Source organism: Protopterus annectens, chromosome 1.part0, assembly GCF_019279795.1.
Source record: "Protopterus annectens isolate FY-2018-M chromosome 1.part0, PAN1.0, whole genome shotgun sequence".
Taxonomy (NCBI): domain Eukaryota; kingdom Metazoa; phylum Chordata; order Ceratodontiformes; family Protopteridae; genus Protopterus; species Protopterus annectens.
The window spans coordinates 1,773,905,845-1,773,924,996 of NC_056725.1; the positions used below are offsets into that span (position 1 = coordinate 1,773,905,845).

The 19,152-nt window shown below is 42.4% G+C and overlaps 1 protein-coding gene across 7 annotated transcripts in view; it reads right to left on the reverse strand.

Annotated features, from left to right (window-relative positions):
* Positions 1 to 19,152, reverse strand: part of CEP43 (centrosomal protein 43) — a 2,274,574-nt gene that overhangs the window by 1,964,237 nt on the left and 291,185 nt on the right. For all 7 annotated transcript variants that reach the window (XM_044069398.1, XM_044069434.1, XM_044069407.1 and 4 more), the window contains exon 3: positions 17,000 to 17,054. In XM_044069398.1, the coding sequence (XP_043925333.1) occupies positions 17,000 to 17,054 (55 nt within the window). The remainder of the gene's footprint in view (positions 1 to 16,999; positions 17,055 to 19,152) is intronic.

A 19,152-nucleotide genomic window follows, 5' to 3' on the forward strand; every position in this document is an offset into this window, starting at 1 on the left:
GGCATTATGAGGAAATAATAATGGAACCTGCTCAACTGTCTGAATAAGAGAGGTAAAATGATCACCCACTGCCACATTCTTAGCACTTCTCAACATAAGGGGTATGATCTGGTTCCCCCTTGCTTGCTGATGTACCAGACTACAGACATGTTGCCCAACTGAACTGCAATTGTCCCCACAGGAAGAACACTATTAAACCCTTGCAATGCTAGCAGCACTGCTCTCATCTCTACGACATTTATGTGTGACTTGGCCTCTTGTTTAGGCCATGTGACTTGGCCTCTTGTTTAGGCCATGTGCCTTGGACTGTTTTCCTCGGATAATGCCCCTCCAACCCTATCTGCAAAGTGTCCGTGGTCACTGTGGCCTTGGGGAGAGCAGAAAAGTACAGTTTTGTACCTACCATAAATGTAGATGTCCGATAGGTATGCATCTGCAGTCCTAACATATGGGTTGTCCTGCCTCAGGCAGCCCTTCGGTCGGCCAGATTCCAAAGTCTGGGTCTGGCCTCGGCTGATGTCGCACTTCACCCGACGTCATAGCTGCTGGGGTATAAAGGCATCAGCCGACGCCATTTTCCTCAGTGTTTCTTGCCCCAGATGCCAGGTGCCCTCTAGGAAGGCTAAATTTGGATAAATGCAAATAATTCCAAACAGTAGAAAGCAAAATATATATATATATATATATATATATATATATATATATATATACATATATACATACAAACAAATACACCATAATAGATTCCCCCAGCTAGCTAAAAGAGGGGTAAGTACCCTAGGAATACCACAGAGGGGAAGGAGGGTGGGTAATCCTGACTGCAGATGCATACCTATCGGACATCTACATTTATGGTAGGTACAAAACTGTACTATGTCCTTCAAGGATGCATCTGCAGTCCTAACATATGGGTAGAATACCATAGCCAAACTGGGGGAGGAGGCACTAAGATAAAGATGGTGTAGTTAAGATCCCTTGCAAAACAGCAGTTGCAAAACCTGCTCGGGATCTGGAGTATAAAGGAAGATTATAATGCTTGGCAAATGTATGCACGGAGCTCCAAGTAGCAGCTTCTAAAATGTCTTTGGTAGCCACTCCTCATAGGAAAGCTGTAGTGGTGGCTGTAGCTCTTGTGGAGTGAGGCCTGATATTTTCAGGAGTTGTCTTTCCATTAAAAGAGTAGCAAAATCTAATGCAATTTCCTATCCATTTTGAGATTGTCTGTTCTGAAATTGCTTTTCCTTGCACTCCTGTTGCATATGCTACCAGAAGCTGGTCAGTTTTTCTGTTGGTCTTAGTTCTGTCCAGATAGTAGCGTAATTGTCTGTGCACATCCAAGGTATTTCCCCCCTGTTCTGTGGGTTGGGGAAGAATGTAGGTAAATGAATCGCTTGGTTCAATGATACCCTGGAGACCACTTTTGGCATAAAAGTAGGATTAGTTCTCAGAGACACTCTATCCTGATGGAAGATAAGGAAAGGCTGTACTGCCATTAATACATGTAACTCAGATACCCTTCTTGCTGAAGTAATTGCTAGCAGGAAAGCAGTTTTCCAAGATAAGAACTGTAAGTCTGCTGTTGCTGCTGGTTCAAAAGGGGGAAGTGTTAATTTTTCCAGCACAAAGTTGAGATCCCATGTAGGTAAAGGTGGTTTCCTTGGAGGCTTTATATTTGTGATTCCTCTCAAGAACTGCCTAAGTACAGGATGAGAGAAGACAGGAGGATCCATGTTGTATTCTGCTGAAATTGCTGATGCATGAATCTTAATGGAGGAGTAGGACAGGCCATTGTGGAACAGTTCTGCTAAGTATTCCAGGATGTGTGCTATGTTTGCCAATGAGACATTTTCTCCCTTTGCTGCACTCCAAATGAGGTATTTTTTCCATTTGGCTGAATAAGTTTTCCTTGTGGAGGGTCTGCGTGCCTCCAGGATAATGTCCTTAACCCTCTGAGATAAATCTGGTTTATTTTGTTTTATGCAGTATTCCAAGCAGCTAGCTGCAGTGTTTTCAAGTTTGGATGCAGGGTCTTGTAGTTGTTCTGTGTTAGAAGTAAGGGACATAGAGGTAGAGGCCATGAGTGTGTCCGAGACATGCTTCTCAGTAGCGGTACCAATGTTGCCTTGGCCAGTCTGGAGCTATCAGGATTACCTTTGGCTGTTCCTCTCTGATCTTCAGTAGGACTTTGTACATCAAAGGAAGAGGTGGAAATGCATATGCTGTCAGGTTTTTCCAGCTGAAGGAAAGGGAGTCCACCCTCCAGGCAAGTGGGTGGTATGCTCTTGAGCAGAATTTCTTCAATTGGTGGTTGTGTGGGGAGGCGAACAGGTCTATCTCTGGCATTCCCATTTCTTTGTTATGGTTTTGAAGATATCTGGATGCAGCATCCATTCGTGAGCATCCATGGTAGTTCTGCTTAAGGTGTCTGCTAGTGAATTTTCTTTTCCTGGTACAAATCTGGCCTGTAGTTGAATGTTGAGATTCAGGGCCAAATTTCACAGGTCCATTGCCATCCGGCATAGAGGATATGAGTGTGTACCTCCCTGTTTGTTGATGTACCACATGACTGTGGTATTGTCCGTCCTTATCAGCAGGTGACCTTGTTGGAGGAATGGTCTGAATGCCTGGATTGCATGTTTCACTGCCAGCATCTCCTTTAGATTTATGTGTAGATTCAGCTGGTCTTGGGTCCATAGGCCTTGTATACACTTGTCCTCCATGTGTGCCCCCCAGCCTAGGTCTGAGGCGTCCGTGGTGATGGTCTGGCTTGAATGTGGTTTGTGGAAAGGCAATCCTCTGTTCATCTGACAGGCCTGAGCCCACCACAGGAATTCTTTTTTCAGGCATGGAATTATTGGAATCTGGGCTTCTAGACTGTGCTTGTGTTGAGACCATACATTCCTTAGGTACCATTGCAACTTTCTCATATGCAGCCTGGCATGCGGGATCAATATTATGCAGGATGCCATGTAACCCAGGGCTTGCAGGACTTTCCTTGCAGTAAGCTGAGTTTGTGTTGTTAATGTCATGAAATAGACTGGTAGTTGCTTTTGTTTTTCTTCTGTGAGAAAAGCCACCTGAGTTGTTGTATCCAGTTTTGCACCCAAAAATGTTATCCTTTGGGATGGTACTAGCCTTGACTTTTGAATGTTGACTGTGTATCCCAAGGCTTGCAACAGTTGTATGACATTTGCCAAATCTTTTGTTAATTTTGTCTTGTTGTCCGCTTGTATTAGGCAGTCGTCCAGGTATGGGTAAATTTGAATTCCCTGAAGCCTGCAATGAGCAATTACTGATGCCAGGCATTTCGTGAATACTCTGGGTGCAGTAGATAAGTCAAAGGGCAATGCTGAGAATTGATAATGCTCTGATCCTGCAAGAAATCTGAGGTGTCTTCTGCAATCTGGTCGTATAGGGACGTGCAGGTATGCCTCCTTGAGATCTAGAGTCACCAACCAAGACTCCTTGCCCAGCATGGGAAAAAGTTGCTGGAGGGTCAGTATTTTGAATTTTGGAACAATGAGGTATGTGTTCAGTACGGACAAGTCGAGAATAGGTCTCCATTGATTTTCTTTTCTTGGTACAAGGAATAGCCTGGAGTAAAATCCTTGGCCTTGTTCCATAGGTGGTACCTTTTCTATAGCTCTCATCCTTAGTAAGTTGTTGATTTGTTTTTGAGCCTCTGTTTTTTGGTTTGGTGGAAGGTTTGGCATTCCTCTCTTTTTTGGTAGAGTGTGGAAGTGAAACCTGTAGCCCTTGTCTATTGCTTGTAAAGTCCATTTGTCTCCTGTAATGCAATGCCAGTTGTCGGAAAATAAGGCTAGCTTTCCTAAGGGTGCTTCCAGTTGTTCCCTGGTAGGCGGAACCAGAGCCAAGTCATTGTGTCTGTCCTGTGGAAGTGGTTGTAGTTGCAGCTGTGGCAGCACTTCTCTGGTTGGCAGGTTGCCACTGACGTCCCCTGTAGGCACCCCTAGATTGACCTCTGCCTCTTGGGCGTCTATTTCTGCCTCTCTGTGCTCTGGAGGTGTCTGGAAAGGACCAATTCTTCGAAGGCCAATTTCTGCTAAACCTCGGAGGTTGGACCTGTAAGAAATCCTTGACTGTTTGGACAGATTCTGCTTTTTCTTCCACTTTCTTTAGAACCTCCTGTGCAGGGGAGCCAAACAAACTTTGTTTCTCCATGGGAGCATCTAGGAGTTTTGACTTAACATGGTCTGGTAAGGATTGTTCTTTTAACCAGGCATGCCTTCGAATCACTGCTCCAGTCATAGCTGATCTAAAGGAAGCCTCCAGTGCATCATAGCCACATTTTAAGAAATGATTACTGACCTGCTGAGAGTTATGTACCAAATCCTGAAGGGACTTGCGGTCTATAGGTTCAGGAGAGGACAGTTTTTTATTTAGCTGGTCTAACAAAAATTCCTGGTACTGAATCATGTGAAATTGACAGTTTAAGGCCCTGGCTGAAAGAGTAGCAGATGTATAAACCTTTTTACCCCATCTTTCTAATGCTCTAGATTCCCTTTCAGAGGGAAGAGGGATTTTGGCAGAGGCAGCTGCCACACCTTTAGGGCCCTGTGAAATGGTTTCTGGGTCTGCAACATGAGCCTTATACAAGTGGTAGTGTGTGTCCGGGACCCTGCAATATCTATCAGGCTTGGCAGGGGCCGGAGGAAGAGAATCAGGGGCAGTACTGGCATCATTATATGCATCATCAACAACTGATAGTACTGGAGGAATGGCTAAAGGCCTATGCTGTGGTAAGTGTAAAAAAGTCCTTAGCCTTTTCCTTGAATCTGAAAAATCCTGGCCCTGCCATTGGAAGTTTTCCCTCATAGAATGTAGGGTTTCCCCAAAAGAAAATTCTTCAGGAGGAGAAGCAGAAGGAATGGAGTCTTCTGCATCAAAATCCTCATAAGGAGAATATGGGCCTTCCTGATGGTCTGAAATATCTGAGTCATCCGAGGAATAGTCTGTAGAGACAGGTTCAGGGGGTTCAGTCCTAGGCCTCTTATCTGGAGGAGGTTGAGAGGCCCTGTCTGGGTGAGGTTGGGATCCCCTGATCAAAGAAATAAGATCCTCAGCCAGGCTGAGTATCTGGGAACTAGAGGTAGGCCTGTGTGAGGGAGCTTTTGTAGGTAAGGCCTTAGAAGATTTAGCTGCTTTAGCCCTGGAAAAGGCCTTGATAGACATAGAAGCAGGGGGTCTAGCAGCCCCACGTGCAGGGGTAGAAATGTCTAAAGGAATAGTGTCTGACAAATCCTGGGTGCCTGCTTCTGTAGCAGTAATTTCAGTAGCAGATTCAGCCATGCTCTGTGAGGCCTCGGTTATCGGAGGCATGCTTTCGGCCGAAGGAAGAACCGAGGACTCGGTTTCAGCCGAAACTGAGACACTCGCGGTTGGCCTAACCGTGGTTTCAGCCGAAACCGTGGACCGCGAGTGTCGGTCCTTTTCCTTGCGCTTTTTAGCTAATTGTGTAGTCAGAGTCTCCGACGGCATTTTATATGCAAAAGCGGGACCAAAAAACTCCTCTGCAAACTCCGACCGACGTCTAAGCGTCGGTCAGTTGAAGGAAGCACAGGCTAGACAAGCTGATACGTCGTGGTCTGGGCCTAAGCAAGGAAGGCAGTAAGAGTGGAAATCCTTATGAGATATTTGTTTCCCACAAGTTAAACAATTATTTACTTTGTCTGACATCGGCTGAGGCAAGAAAGAGTCCCCAACGGGGTACTTAGCTTTTTTAGAAGTCTTCGGTAGTAGAAATCTCTGGATCTGACCGACCGGCACTTGCGAACAGCTTCTGCTTCAGGCACCGCGCGGCAAGAAAGACTGAGGAAAATGGCGTCGGCTGATGCCTTTATACCCCAGCAGCTATGACGTCGGGTGAAGTGCGACATCAGCCGAGGCCAGACCCAGACTTTGGAATCCGGCCGACCGAAGGGCTGCCTGAGGCAGGACAACCCATATGTTAGGACTGCAGATGCATCCTTGAAGGACATCAAAGGGGAGACTTTGTATAAGTTGATCCAACTGAATCTGCCATGAAAGATCCTTCCTGCAAGTGTTCGTGATTCGTATTGGGGCTGACATGGGTTGGTGAAGGACAGACCACTGAACTGCGAGCATCTACTATAAGATTCTTGTGGAATCTTGCTAGTGGAACTACTATTATGGCTGCTGCCATAGAACCCAAGGCTTGAAGTACTGTTCGAGCAGATACCCTAGAATTGTGTAGCAGCATTCTAACTATCTCTGATGGTCATCACTCTTGATGATGTGAGACATGCTACCATCCTGATTGCGTTTATGTTTGCTCCTATGAAGTCCAATTCTTGAGAGGGATCTAGGTGTTATTTTTTTGTAATTTGCTGTAATGCCCAACAAAGAACACTTTCAAACAACCTTGTCTTTTGCTTCTAGAAGTAGATGCCTGGTCAGGGCGGTTATGAGCCAGTCATCTAAATATGGAAACACCCGGAATCCTTGCTGTCACAAGTGAGCTGCTACTACTCCCATACATTTGGTGAACACTCGAGGGACTGTAGTGAGGCCAAATGGCAGTACTCTGAACTGGTAGTTACTGGCTCCCAATTAGAAGTGTAAATGACTTCTGGATAGTCTGTCCATCTTCATGTGGTAGTACGCATCCTGAAGTGCTAAAGAACATATCCAATTGTCTTTTTCCAAGGATGGAAGAATGGACTGAACTGTGATCATCCAGAACTTCCTCCACTGAACTGATTTGTTCAATCTGCTGAGATCCAAAATTAGTCTCCAGTCCCCCATCGTTTTTGGTACCAAAAAGAACCTTGAGTAAGTAGCAGATCCTCTCTGGTCTGGAGGAACATGCTGGATGAATCTTATCTAGCAGCCTTTGTATCTGGATGGCTGCTTGCTCCCTTGACTGGGTGGAATATCAGGGAGTTTTTTGCTTTGGTGCAGTGGATGGGAAAAGGGTATATAGCATCCTCTGGATATGATCTTCTGCACTCACTTGTTGTTTATGTTTAGCCAGGCTCTCAGGTGCAGGGATAAATCGACCCCCAACTGCCTCCAGAAAAGAGCAATCGGGCCTCCATTCAGGAGAGCTGGAAGGGTTTCCTAGAGAATATATCTTTGGAACTTTGATGATGCTGAACTCTTCTGCAATGGGGGTGGCGTCTTCCATCATTTTTCTGCCCTCTGCCCCTGGGGTAACTTTCTCCACGTGCATGAGGAAAACATCCTTGTGATTTTCTGAACCACATTTTTCCACTGCTCCTTTTTTTGAGTATAGTCTCTGGGGAGTGGAAAAATTAACACCCATAGCAGAGAGGTCTTCCTGTCATTCTCGCACCTGGACAGAGTATCTCTGACTTTTGGGCCAAATATGAAAGTGCCGTCAAATAGAGCATTGACGAACGAAGATTTAAACAGCTCAGCAAAATCGCACAAACGCATCCAGGGTTACCTCCTCATAGAGATGCCTGAACCCACAGCTTTAATCACCCCTTCGGCTGCATGCAAAATAAGCTTCGTGGAGGAGTTTGCAATAGCATGCAGGGTGGCCAGCTGGGAGGTAACTGAATCCTGTACCTCTTCAGACACAGCTCCTGACAGAGTATTTGATAACTCCTTGATCAGATCCCTCTACAATCTGGTAAAATGGGAAAGATAATTCAGGGACCTCAAGGTAAAGGTCAATGAAGAGAAAACATGCGTCTCACATACGTCCATCCTCCTAGAATTCTTATTAGGATGATGAATAGTAAAACCTTCTTCCGGAAACTCTTTTCTTTTGCGGCTGCTGCCACAACCATGGCATCTACCTGAACACCTTCTGACCAATATTTTTATCCTCTGGTGCCATTATTATGAGATTTGGTCTCCAGGAAGCAAGTTCAATGGAATCTGGAGCCTCCCATGCCCACCAGGAGATGAACTCAATGAGTTCATCAGTGGGCAGGGTCACTCAGGAGGTAGATGGCCAGGACCCAAAAGCTGCCACGTACACCAACTCCTCTGATGACAAATTGCTGGGCTTCCAGCCACCTCTCTGTTTCAAGATCTCTAGGATACCCTAAAGGAAACATTATCTGGAGGTGACCGTGGAGATCCCTCACCTTCATCGAGGTCAGTGTTCTCGGTAACGGACTCCTCCGTGTAGTCTCGGTGCTACCTCTTACACTTCTTCCAAGGAACCTACTCTGTGAGGTGTTCCAGAGAAGTATTAGAAGAGGAGGGATGAATCTTACTGGGTAGCCTGGGGCTTCTGGACCCACTGTCCCTGTGGGACGTCTGGTCGAGACACTGTGTGCGCAGTCTGCAAGATGGAAGACTGCGGATTTGATGGGGTAGATACAGTCTGTGCTGCAGAGGCAGACATGGCCCTCTCCAAGGCATCGAATACTGACTGACCCCAAAAAGTGAATAATCCCTGATCTGACAGGTCATGCCTACATATCCAGGCATCCTCAAACCCAGACGACAGCGCTGCCTAGGCCAAAGCCGGGGTTGAACTTACTCAAGCTAAGGCTCCAAGACACAGGAAACTTTAGAGTTGACCCCACCGTCTTGGGCCCAACCGGGCTGCCATGACCGAGAGCTCCCTGGCTCCGACTGAGCCAAGGAACTATGAGCAGAGGTCCGAGCCAAAGAATGAAAGGTCCTTGGCTCCAGGGCAGTCAATGCAAGACTAATTGGATCCAAAGGCTCTGAAACTTCCAGGGACGTCTGAAAAGGAATCTGAAGAGGGGATGATGAGATTCAAAACTCCTGAACAATAGGGATAGGAGCCAAAGGGGGCCATGTGATACCTTGCACCCAGAGATCTCATTGACCATCTTCTCCAGTTCATCTTCCGTTAGGCTTCTATCTGAGCGAGTTTAAGCTGCTGATGGTGACTTCGGTCTCTCCAGGATGGGAAATGGAACTCTGGATGGTACTGGGTCAATAGAAGGAGAGTACAGAGTCCTAGGTATGGTTTAAATAGGCTTGAAAGGGCTCCCCATAGGATCCAACAACCCAATATCAAAAACTAAGCATATGAGATTTGGGAGACAAACTGAAACGTGAATATTTAATACAGCACACAGTGATTGAAACTGTAGACTCATTTAAGGACCTGGGTATATGGGTAGATTCAGCTATGAGTTTTTCTAATCATATCAACCAATTGGCTAATGATAGTTATAGAACTACAGGTTGTATAAAAAGATTTATAAAGTCTAGGAAATCAAACATAATGAAGTCATTGTTTGTTAGTTACATTAGACCCAAACTTGAGTATGGAATAACAATATGGAAACCTTATAAGAAAACAAGCATTAATAAACTGGAAAGAGTACAGCGGAAATATACTAATGGCATCCATGGATGTGAAAATCTAAGTTATTATGAAAGACTAAAATATCTGAACTTGTACAGTGTCTCTTACAGATATTTCAGAGATCTTATTCAGGTATATAGGGCCTTTAGGGACAACTACCTCTGGGAATGTTTGGGGTTATCAAAAAGTACTAGAGAATCGTCTGATAACCTATGTAAAAAATTCTATAGGAATGAGAAGTGCACTAATTGGTTCTCTAACAGAGTAGCTGATGCTTGGAACAGACTACCAAATTACATTAAAGCAAGTACTAGTTTAGACATTTTTAAGAACAACCTGGACATTTATTATGGGAACAAGTGTTTTGGCATATTGGCAAGCTAGAAGGGCTTTAATGCCCATGCTTGAAACATTTGTATGTATGTATGCAGCAGCAGCTCCGACCTATCCTTTGGAGCAGAGAGGTTCTGATCCAAAGCGGTCACATCCGATGGTGGAATCCTGGAAGTTGTCAGAGAGAAAGTCTTAGGATCCAACAGTTTAGCCAACTTAGAAGAATGCTCCAATGGCAACTTTGGAGCAGAAGGCAGCCTTTTCCTTCCCTTGTCCAAACTTCTAGACGACAGGGAGGAAGCTGGGCTTGACTGTTGAAATTTAGAAGTACCTTTCTTTTTTGTCAGAGCCAGAAATGGTCTCCCCAAAAGAGGAAGGCAATAAACCCTTAAAGATGAGCTTATTTCTGTTTTCAACGAGGGCCTGGTGGTTTAACACTTTGCAAATGTCACACTCCCTTGTAAGTGAATTGGACGCAGACAATAAACACACAAATTATGAGTCCCTTAACGCAATCTTCTGACCGCACTTGGAACATTTTTTGAAGCTAGTTGGCTTATCCACTTTATCTGCCATAACTGTTTTATCAAACTACAAAGAAGAAAAATAACTTTTTTTTCTGAAAAGGCTATATAAATGTACTGAAGAAAGAGACTATTAACAATAATAGTAAAGACATACCGCAGTACAGGGAAAAAGGAAAGGGAGAGACAATCACAAAAAAAGAGGTAGGGAGAAAGGACTACTAACAATAGTAGTTAAGAAGTACCTTAGGACAAGATGGAAAGGGTAAAAGTAGATGTTTAGTTACTTTGATTTTAAGTTTTGAGCTTAAACAAGAAAAGGTTTTGTAAAAAGAACAAAATATTTACTTAACTGCCAGACAGCTAAATGGAAGGACCACATCTTTGCGAAGAAGCAAACAAGATCTGAGGTCATTGTCAAAGATGCATTATGGGTAGGGAGCATGAGAGCTTTTTGGTTGCCACAAGCTACTGCAACAGCTGAGGGATTGGATGCGAACCCATATGTGTGGATAAAATGCACATTGACAATATCAGATCACATATTCCTAGTTTTAAAAATACTTTTCTAAACAGAAAAGTTTAAAAAATAAAAACAACAACACAAGCAGACAATCGATCCTTAAAAAAACACAGAGGAGCACTAGCTTTGACTACAGGAAAGCTCTGAAGGGCTGCACTTGGCTTGTCTTTTCATCAGTTCAGTTAAAGCTGTCCAACGGTTGGGGTGCATGGAGGGTACCCTGAAGCTTTGGAGGTTGACAATACCCCCATATAGCTTAGGCTACTGCAGCACTGATTAATCTGATGAACATCTCACTCACATTTTAAGACAATGACATCTCTCTCCTCAAATCCTCCAGGCGAGAGGGCTGACCCACTTTCCTACCTCTCATCATTCTCTCTCTCCTACACCGTCAAAAAACAGTGCAAGTAGGCACTCAACACATACCTAGAAAATTATATGTTTGTTGCTGAAATCAGAGCAAATTCAGATAAATTAGGTGTTTGTCTACTGGAGTAAAAGTACCTCTGAAATTCTTGGGTTTTGCAAAATAAGCCAACTAATAAAATAATGTAATCATACAACAAGTACTGTTTAATTTGTTGGCACAAAAAAAAAATGGAAGAACAATGAGTAGTTGGGGAAGAAAAAAAGTAAACATCTTAGGGTTCTGTTCAAGTTTAAACCAGCATAGTGACCGTACAATAATACAGCTTTTCACTCTTGTCCACTTGATGCGGCCTGTGCGTCCTTGAGACATTCATCGGATCCGACCCAGCAGCATTAGTGCTCCAGCCTTAAGCCTGTTAAAGATTTTTTTATTCTCATAATGCATTAGTGCCCATGATACCTCAGGTCAAGTCTGACACATACCGTATGTTAAATCTTCATCAAGAGAATGTCAAAATCCTTCAGATCCCCCAAGTCCAAGGAAGGGGGGAGGGTGGATGGATGGTGGGTTGTAATACTGAATGGACACAAATGAAAGGATTGAACATTATATGTTAAGTGCATAAGCATAACATTCACATCCTATTCATTCAGTCCATCCAATCTGACCTGCGGGTCACGATCCCAAACTACTCAAAGTCATGGGTGGATAACTGCAGAAAACCTTTCAGGATACAGGTGCTGAAGGATGTCTTAGCCCCTGAAATGTAACCCAGCTTATAGTGTTTGATGAAGGTAAGCTTGGAAGACAAAGTGGCAGCCTCACAAATTTCATGTATCGAAGAACACCTGAAAAAGGAGGTAAAAGGTGCTCCCACCCTGAATGGAATGATCTCTAGGCTTGCTTGGCAAAGGTCTGTTGTATGAGGCATAAATGGAGATAGATTCTGAAAGCCACCTAGAAAAGGTAAACTTAGAAACTTTTTCACCTAACTTATTTAATGCAAAGGAAATAAACAGCTGTGAATCTTTCCTAAACACTTTGCTCGATGAAGATAAAAACATAATTGTCTACATACACATACGTAGAATGTACTCTCCTTTGTTGGAATGACTGGAAGATGACTGGGTTGTGAGACAACTGACTCAGAAGTTATCTTAGGAAAGAAAGTCTGGTTCATCTGGAGTGACACTGTTTCTGAAATACTATGTAAGGTGCTGATAATGAAAGCGAATGGAGTTCCAAACCTTTCTAGTAGAGTTAAATGCTACCAAAAAGAGTTCTCCAGAAAAGGAACTTTAAAGTACTATTTGGAATGGTGACTTGGTTAAAGTCTTCAGAACCAGGTTTAAATCTCAAGGGGGTACCAGTTCTCTGACAGGAGGTCTGAGCAAAAGGCTCCTCCCAGAAATGCTTTACAAAGCTTATGAAAGGTGAGTGTGTGTTCCTGATGGCTCACAGGAAATCAGAAATCGCTGGTAGTTGAACTTAAATTATTGAAACAAATATACCTCCAAGAAAGCAGAGGACACCTGAAATCATAGCTGAGAAAGGATCTGTATTCTGTGAGGAAGTTCACAGAATGAACTGTTTTCACATTTACTAAGGTATGTTTTGCAGGTAGACTCCTTCTGGGAGGCTAAGATTCTGACCCCTTCTGAAGAGAGAGACTTATCATTGGCCATTACTGGTATAGTTAGTTTCAGGCTATGGAGATCTGGGACAGCATTCAGAATCCAGCTGGAGGGCTCACCGATACGAGGCCAGAGAAGGAGAAACTAAATCTGTCTGACAGTGGCCTTGCACTTGACTGCTTTCTGTATGAACCTGGAGATCAGAGGCAAAGGCAGGAAGACGAAAGTCTGAAAGGCCATTGCTTGGATGCAGCATCCCTTGGTGACGGTCCAGAGGAGGGATCACGGCAAAATAACTAAATCTGGTGTTGGATCGAGTATAAAAGAGATCGCACCAGAGACTGCCTCAGCAACTGAAGATCTGGTTGGCTATCACTGGATTAAAGGAACAGACATGAGAAAAGATCTGCTGGGTTCATCCACAAGGCAACCAAGAACTTCCAGAATGTGCGTTTCCATGAGAAAGCAGTGTAAAGTTATTGCACATTGCCAAGCCCTCACTGCTTCCTAACATAAGGGCTAAGACCTGTTTCCTCCTTGTTTGATGACATACCAAATTATAGTCATGTCATCTGTATGGACTGAAATCACACCCATAAAAAGATAATCCTCAAATTTTTGCAACACGAGGAGACCATCAGTACCAACACCCTGAGAACATGAGATGCAGTGGGGGAAGAACTCTGAAGTAGAGCTTACACTGTCCTCCTCAGAGTATGAATTCTGTCCAACAGAAGGTAAGCTGTTGACAGTGTAGTGTCCAGATGAAACCCTATAAAAATAATCATATGAGCTGGTTTAGGGCTTGAATTCTGAAGATATATGGAAATTCCAAATGGCTGGCATAGCTTGAGCTGGTAAACTAGACTCTTTGAAAGGGTTTATCATAGGAGCAGCTAGGAAGTCAGTCATCCATATATATAGAAAGACTCTCCATCCCTGGAGATGTAGAGGAGTTGCTACGATAGCCATGCATATGACAAACACACTGGGGGCTATGGTGAAACCAAAGGGCAAGGCTGGAAACTGGTAATGGCTGGCTCCCAAATGGAAGCAAAGGAACCTCCTTGATTCTTTCACAATTATGATATGTAGGTAAGTATCTTGAAGGTCCAGCATGCACATCTAGTTGTTTGCCCTGAGAAAGGGTAGCATCGACTGTACTCTCACCATTCTGAACTAGATCTTTCGTAAATATTTGTTTAGATGGAAGAGATTCAGTACGGGCCTGAGTTCCAGATTTTTCTTTGAAACCAAAAAAAATCTCAAATAAAACCCTGAGCTGCTCTGGTCTGGTAGGATCCTCTGGATGGCTCTTTTTGAGAGCAAAGAAGTGATCTCATATCTGGTAGTGGATGTCTCTAATTTTAGGGTGTCATAAAAAATGGTATTCAACAGCCTCTAGATATAATCTCTTTGACCCATTTGTCCTGCATTATGGCATCCAACACAGTTGTGTAAAGGGACAGACAAGGCCCAACTGCCTCCAAAGGGAAGAAGTCATACGGCCTTTCAAGGATATTATGGCTGCCTGTCAGAGAAGGGTCCATGACATCCCTGGTTTTGCACCCATTATAAAGGTCACCCTATCACACTTCACCTTTTCCAGTTTGCCAACCTTAATTTTCCCATCATTTCCTTAACTCTTAATAGATATTAAGAACCATAGAGATTGTGGTCCCCTTTTTGGTACTATACAAGCTTTCATGGACCTCAAATTTTAATCCAATGGCAGAGAGTCTCTTGTCATCCTGTTCTTACTTCTGCAATTTTTTCTTTCACTGAGGGACCAAACAACGATGATCTATCAAAAGGGGTGCTGTTGAAAGAAACCTTGATGTGGTCCTTAAGGTCACAGAGGTGCAACCATGCTAGATGTCTCAAACTGCACACACTACTCCATCCACCACACTGTGTGTGAGGCCCATGAATAGGCTCGTAATTTTGGACATGGTTGCCAAGGGGGCTTCCAATTGCTTCCTAGACTCTGATGATATGGGGAGTTCACAGTGTTTTCAGCCAGCTAAACTAAATCCCTCTGGAAGCAATTCATATGAGAAGTGAAATTTACAACCCTTTAAGGCAAAAGTGCAAGAAGTACACACCTACTTCCTCGATCTATCCACCTCCCAGGACTCCTTGTTGGGGATGGACAGAAGCTGAAACCTTGGTCAGCTCTTTCTTAGTTGCTGCCCCTACAATGACAGAATCTCGGAGAGGGATTTCCCCAGTGCTACCTTTCCTTGGGATACCTAAGGATCTTATCTAGTCTACGCGGTACTGCCTAATATATGTCTGGCTTCTGCCATGATCTTCTCACTGCCAATTCAATTAACTTGTCTACTGGAGAGGCCACCCTGGAAGTAGATGTGGCCAAACAATAAGCCTCAAAAAGTACCACCTTGTTTCGGAGGAAGCAGTGGGCCACAATCTTCTCTGCCACACAAGTTCTCAGATCATACCATATTAGAAGACCACAAGAGGGGAACGGGGGAAGGAGCTAGTAGTGGGGGCGCTGACATGAAACTGCCTTTGGAAAAGGAGAAGGTACAACTCCCATCTTGATCAGAGTCTTGCAAAAGCAATATATTCTTCAGACGATCTAGGTCTGCTTTCAATGTGCTCTTATAGGACATGAAGAACCTTAACAAAGATGCTGAGGGAGGTCAAGTTGGGACCCATTGTAATTCGTTTTCAAATGACCCCAGAGAGGCTGGGAATTTAAATTAAATATCTTGCACAATAATAGGCTCTGTGGGCTCTGCAACCAGAGGTAGAGTACATGAGAGGGTCCAAGCCATGCCCAAGGGTATTAATATTAAATTCATCAGCGTGGAATCCGTGTTTTTTTCTCCAAGGGTACATCTATCCTTGGAGCTTTCAGAGTAGATGACAGTCCCAAAAAGTGTCTGACAATCTCTTTCTCGACTCAGAAGCTTTATGCTTGGAAACTTTTACTTTTTCTTGGTTTTCATGAAGTAGGAATTTAGGGGTAACAGCCCTTTCAAAATCAACTTATTTTTCTTGTTTGCCAGAATCATGGGAACAAATTCAGCACAAATCTCACATTCAACAGCCAGATGTGGCACCCCCAAGCACACAACACACAAATCATGGGTGTCTGGGGGGGGGTTATGCCCAGACATGCAGTACTTTTTAGAACTTCTTTCCTTGTCCTTATCCTTCTGGTATCAATAACACACCACAAAAACAACCACAAGGCAACAAGCACCACAAAAAAGGTCTTGGCTACAGCTAATAACTATCTAACCCCAGAATAAAAGACAAAGATATTTTTAGCAACATCAGTTAGCAGGATAAGGGGGGGGGGACTAAAGTCTAAAGGGCTAAAAAGAGAAAAGATTGCTGCTACACTTCAGAAAATGTCTACAGGTTAATAGTGACAATATAAAAAGTGTAACACATGTTAAATACTAACAGAAAAAATTGAGGTGGAGCACTTGGCTGTGAGCAAAGGAGGGCAAAGAAGATCCAAGGTAACTTGGGCACAACTGCATTACGGGAGGAAAATTCTTAAAGTGGCTCGAGGCTGGAGCACTAACATTGATGGATCAGAAGTGGCTTGAGGACCCACAGGTTGGACTGAATGAACTAAATGAACAGGATCTAAAGGGTATGCGTCAGACTGCTTTCCAGAGAGTTCGTTTAAAAATATAGTGATACAATTATGGCAGTAAATGAAAAAAGTAAGTTTACTGACAATGATGATGAATATTTAATGCAGACTTTATCAATATACTCTGCAAAAAATAACTTTGTAAAAATGAATTCTGAAATGAATTTACTTCTAGCAATGCAACACATTCACATTGCAACAGTATTTTTGTGCAAAGAGAAATGCTATCTCAGAATACTTGGTCGATTGGTATTTGATGCCATTTTAAAACATACAATTTCTCCTAAAATAAAAAAGAAAATGCAGCTAGTTCTGAATCAGTGCTAACACATTTAACATTCTCAGACTTTGCTTCTATGCCTGGCTTAAGGAGTGTACAAAATGTAAACAATGAAACATGAACAATGACAGCATAAATAACAGTTTTTAGATCACCATTAATCCTAGAGAGATTTTTTGTACTTAAAAATGCAAATAAATGTCCTCCCATCACTTTCCAAATTTCATTTTTTAAATGACATGACAAAACAAAACCAGAACATAAACCTGATATATATATATATACATATATATATATATATATATATATAGCTAAGTTGAAGCACTCCTACAACACTGTTCATGTCAAATTGTTCTACTCAGTCAGCAAAATAAATGCTTCTACTTACCATCCTTTGTATTTAAAAACCTTTTCAGCTGTTCATTTACCAGCGGAGTTTTATTCTACAAGGAGATAAAAAAGATGAGAGAAATACATAAGTAATTGCAGAATAGCTTGTGCTGCAGCATGACTCTCCTAACTCTTTCAAAATAGTTATACTTGCTTAAACTTGAGCTGTACTTAGACCTCTCAACTGTACCTATTTTGGAGGTTCTCAGCTATTCTCAGGCTTCATTTACCTCTTCACAGGATGTACCCAGTTTTGAAGGTATGTCTTTATTTTCAAGGTTTGATTTACCCTACACATAATTTTGTGAAACTATCCCCATCACACATGATTTTGAAACTGTTTAGTACGCCAAAAACCAGACTACTTGACCAACATACTGGTGGCACTAACAAAATAAAGAAATGGGGCCCATGTTACTTCTGCCTTTTTCACAGGCAAACTATAACTGATTTTGACAGCTAAATATTTTTAACATCCTTCATTAAATTCTAGACATTTTACACTGTATTTCTGATAATATATTTTTGTGCTATTGTCAGACTCCGTTTTTAAATGTGTATGGTCCTACAGAAGTGGGAAGAGTTATGTGCTATTTCACATCTGAATTACATGTCCAGATTTCTGTCAGCTAAGGTATGGAGGTAGCCACTTTGTACCAGTTTTCAATGTTTGCAGATTGAGATGTATAATTGCCCCAGCCCTTATACTCTGTCTAATCAGTGGATCTTTGCAATAGCCCTGTGCACTAACTTCGTATGTCAGTTAACCTTCCTGGGTTGCTCTTTGCTCTACTTTGACATTTTTAAAGGTGAAAAAATCTCATTACTCAAAATTCATGGAGCTCTCATCAACAAATGTACAACTGGGATCATGCAGTTCTTGACAGCCCAAGTTTTGACTGCTACTCAACTCAAGGGCTATTTGTAAAGAAGAATTGAACCACAAATTAATACATTTTTTTTAAATTTTGGTTTACTTATTTTCTGACTATACAGATGGGCTAAAGGAGTGTCATACAGATTACCAAACAGACGTGAGATGGGGTGTTCAACTGCATTAAGACCTACTTGAAAGAACTATTTACAGAATGAGATTTATAGAACTTTCTGTTCCATAACAACTCAATTTCCTTTGCAGAACAGCAAAATGGTTCCCTGTAACAACCAACACATAGTGCTTTTATATTCATTTATCTACTAGTTACTTCACTCAAACTGTACTTGCAGCTAATATGTAAACCAAACACCCATCTTTCTTCGGTACACGCGCGCACACACACACACACACACACACACACACACACACACACAATAACTAGATCCACTTTCAAACTTTCCATAGGTTTGAAAGAATTCTCTAAAATCATATATCTGCCTCCCACAATTCTTCACTTCAATAAATAAAATTCAGCACCCTGCCCTTAGAAAGTTGCTTAAGGACCACTTTACAGACTAGTATAAATGCACATGAAATTTATGCTAATGTTTCTATCCCGATTGGTTGTACTTTTAGCATTTATAATCCTTGGTAATGGCAGACAATCACTCTGATGAAGTCTTTAATGCGAGTAAGACAAGACCACTCAGTCTCTGTTTTTAACTTATTTTTCATTAAATGATTGACGAAGTACGTTGGTGGGCTCTATTTTTGTTTTTTTTTTTTTGCTAATAAATGCACATGCTTTCATAACAGCAGATAAGCACTGAATTTCTACTAACCCTTACCCCAAAAGGTACCGGTTCCCTTCAAGGTCTCTGGGGCATCCACTCAATATGTCAAGAAAACATGCATTTCTATTACATTCATCTCTTGCTTACTAACACAATATTAATTATTTATTGCAAGCTAATTACAGTGTTAATGTAATCATATAAATATTACAGTGTAGAAAGTTACAGTACCATTCTGCTATTCCAACAGTTAATGACTCAAGTCAATATCTATGCTATGTGGTTTTGCTACTGTTAATTTCTATGCCATGGCTGAAAAAGGTTCCCAGGACCAGTTCACTTGCCTGGTTAACATAAAAAAATATATATGAAACATCTATATATCTTTTTATCTCAGTTTAAAATGCTGCTGGCACTGCTGTGTTCACATGGAGGCAGAAACAAATACAGTAAAAAATGAAAAAGGACAGGTTATGACAA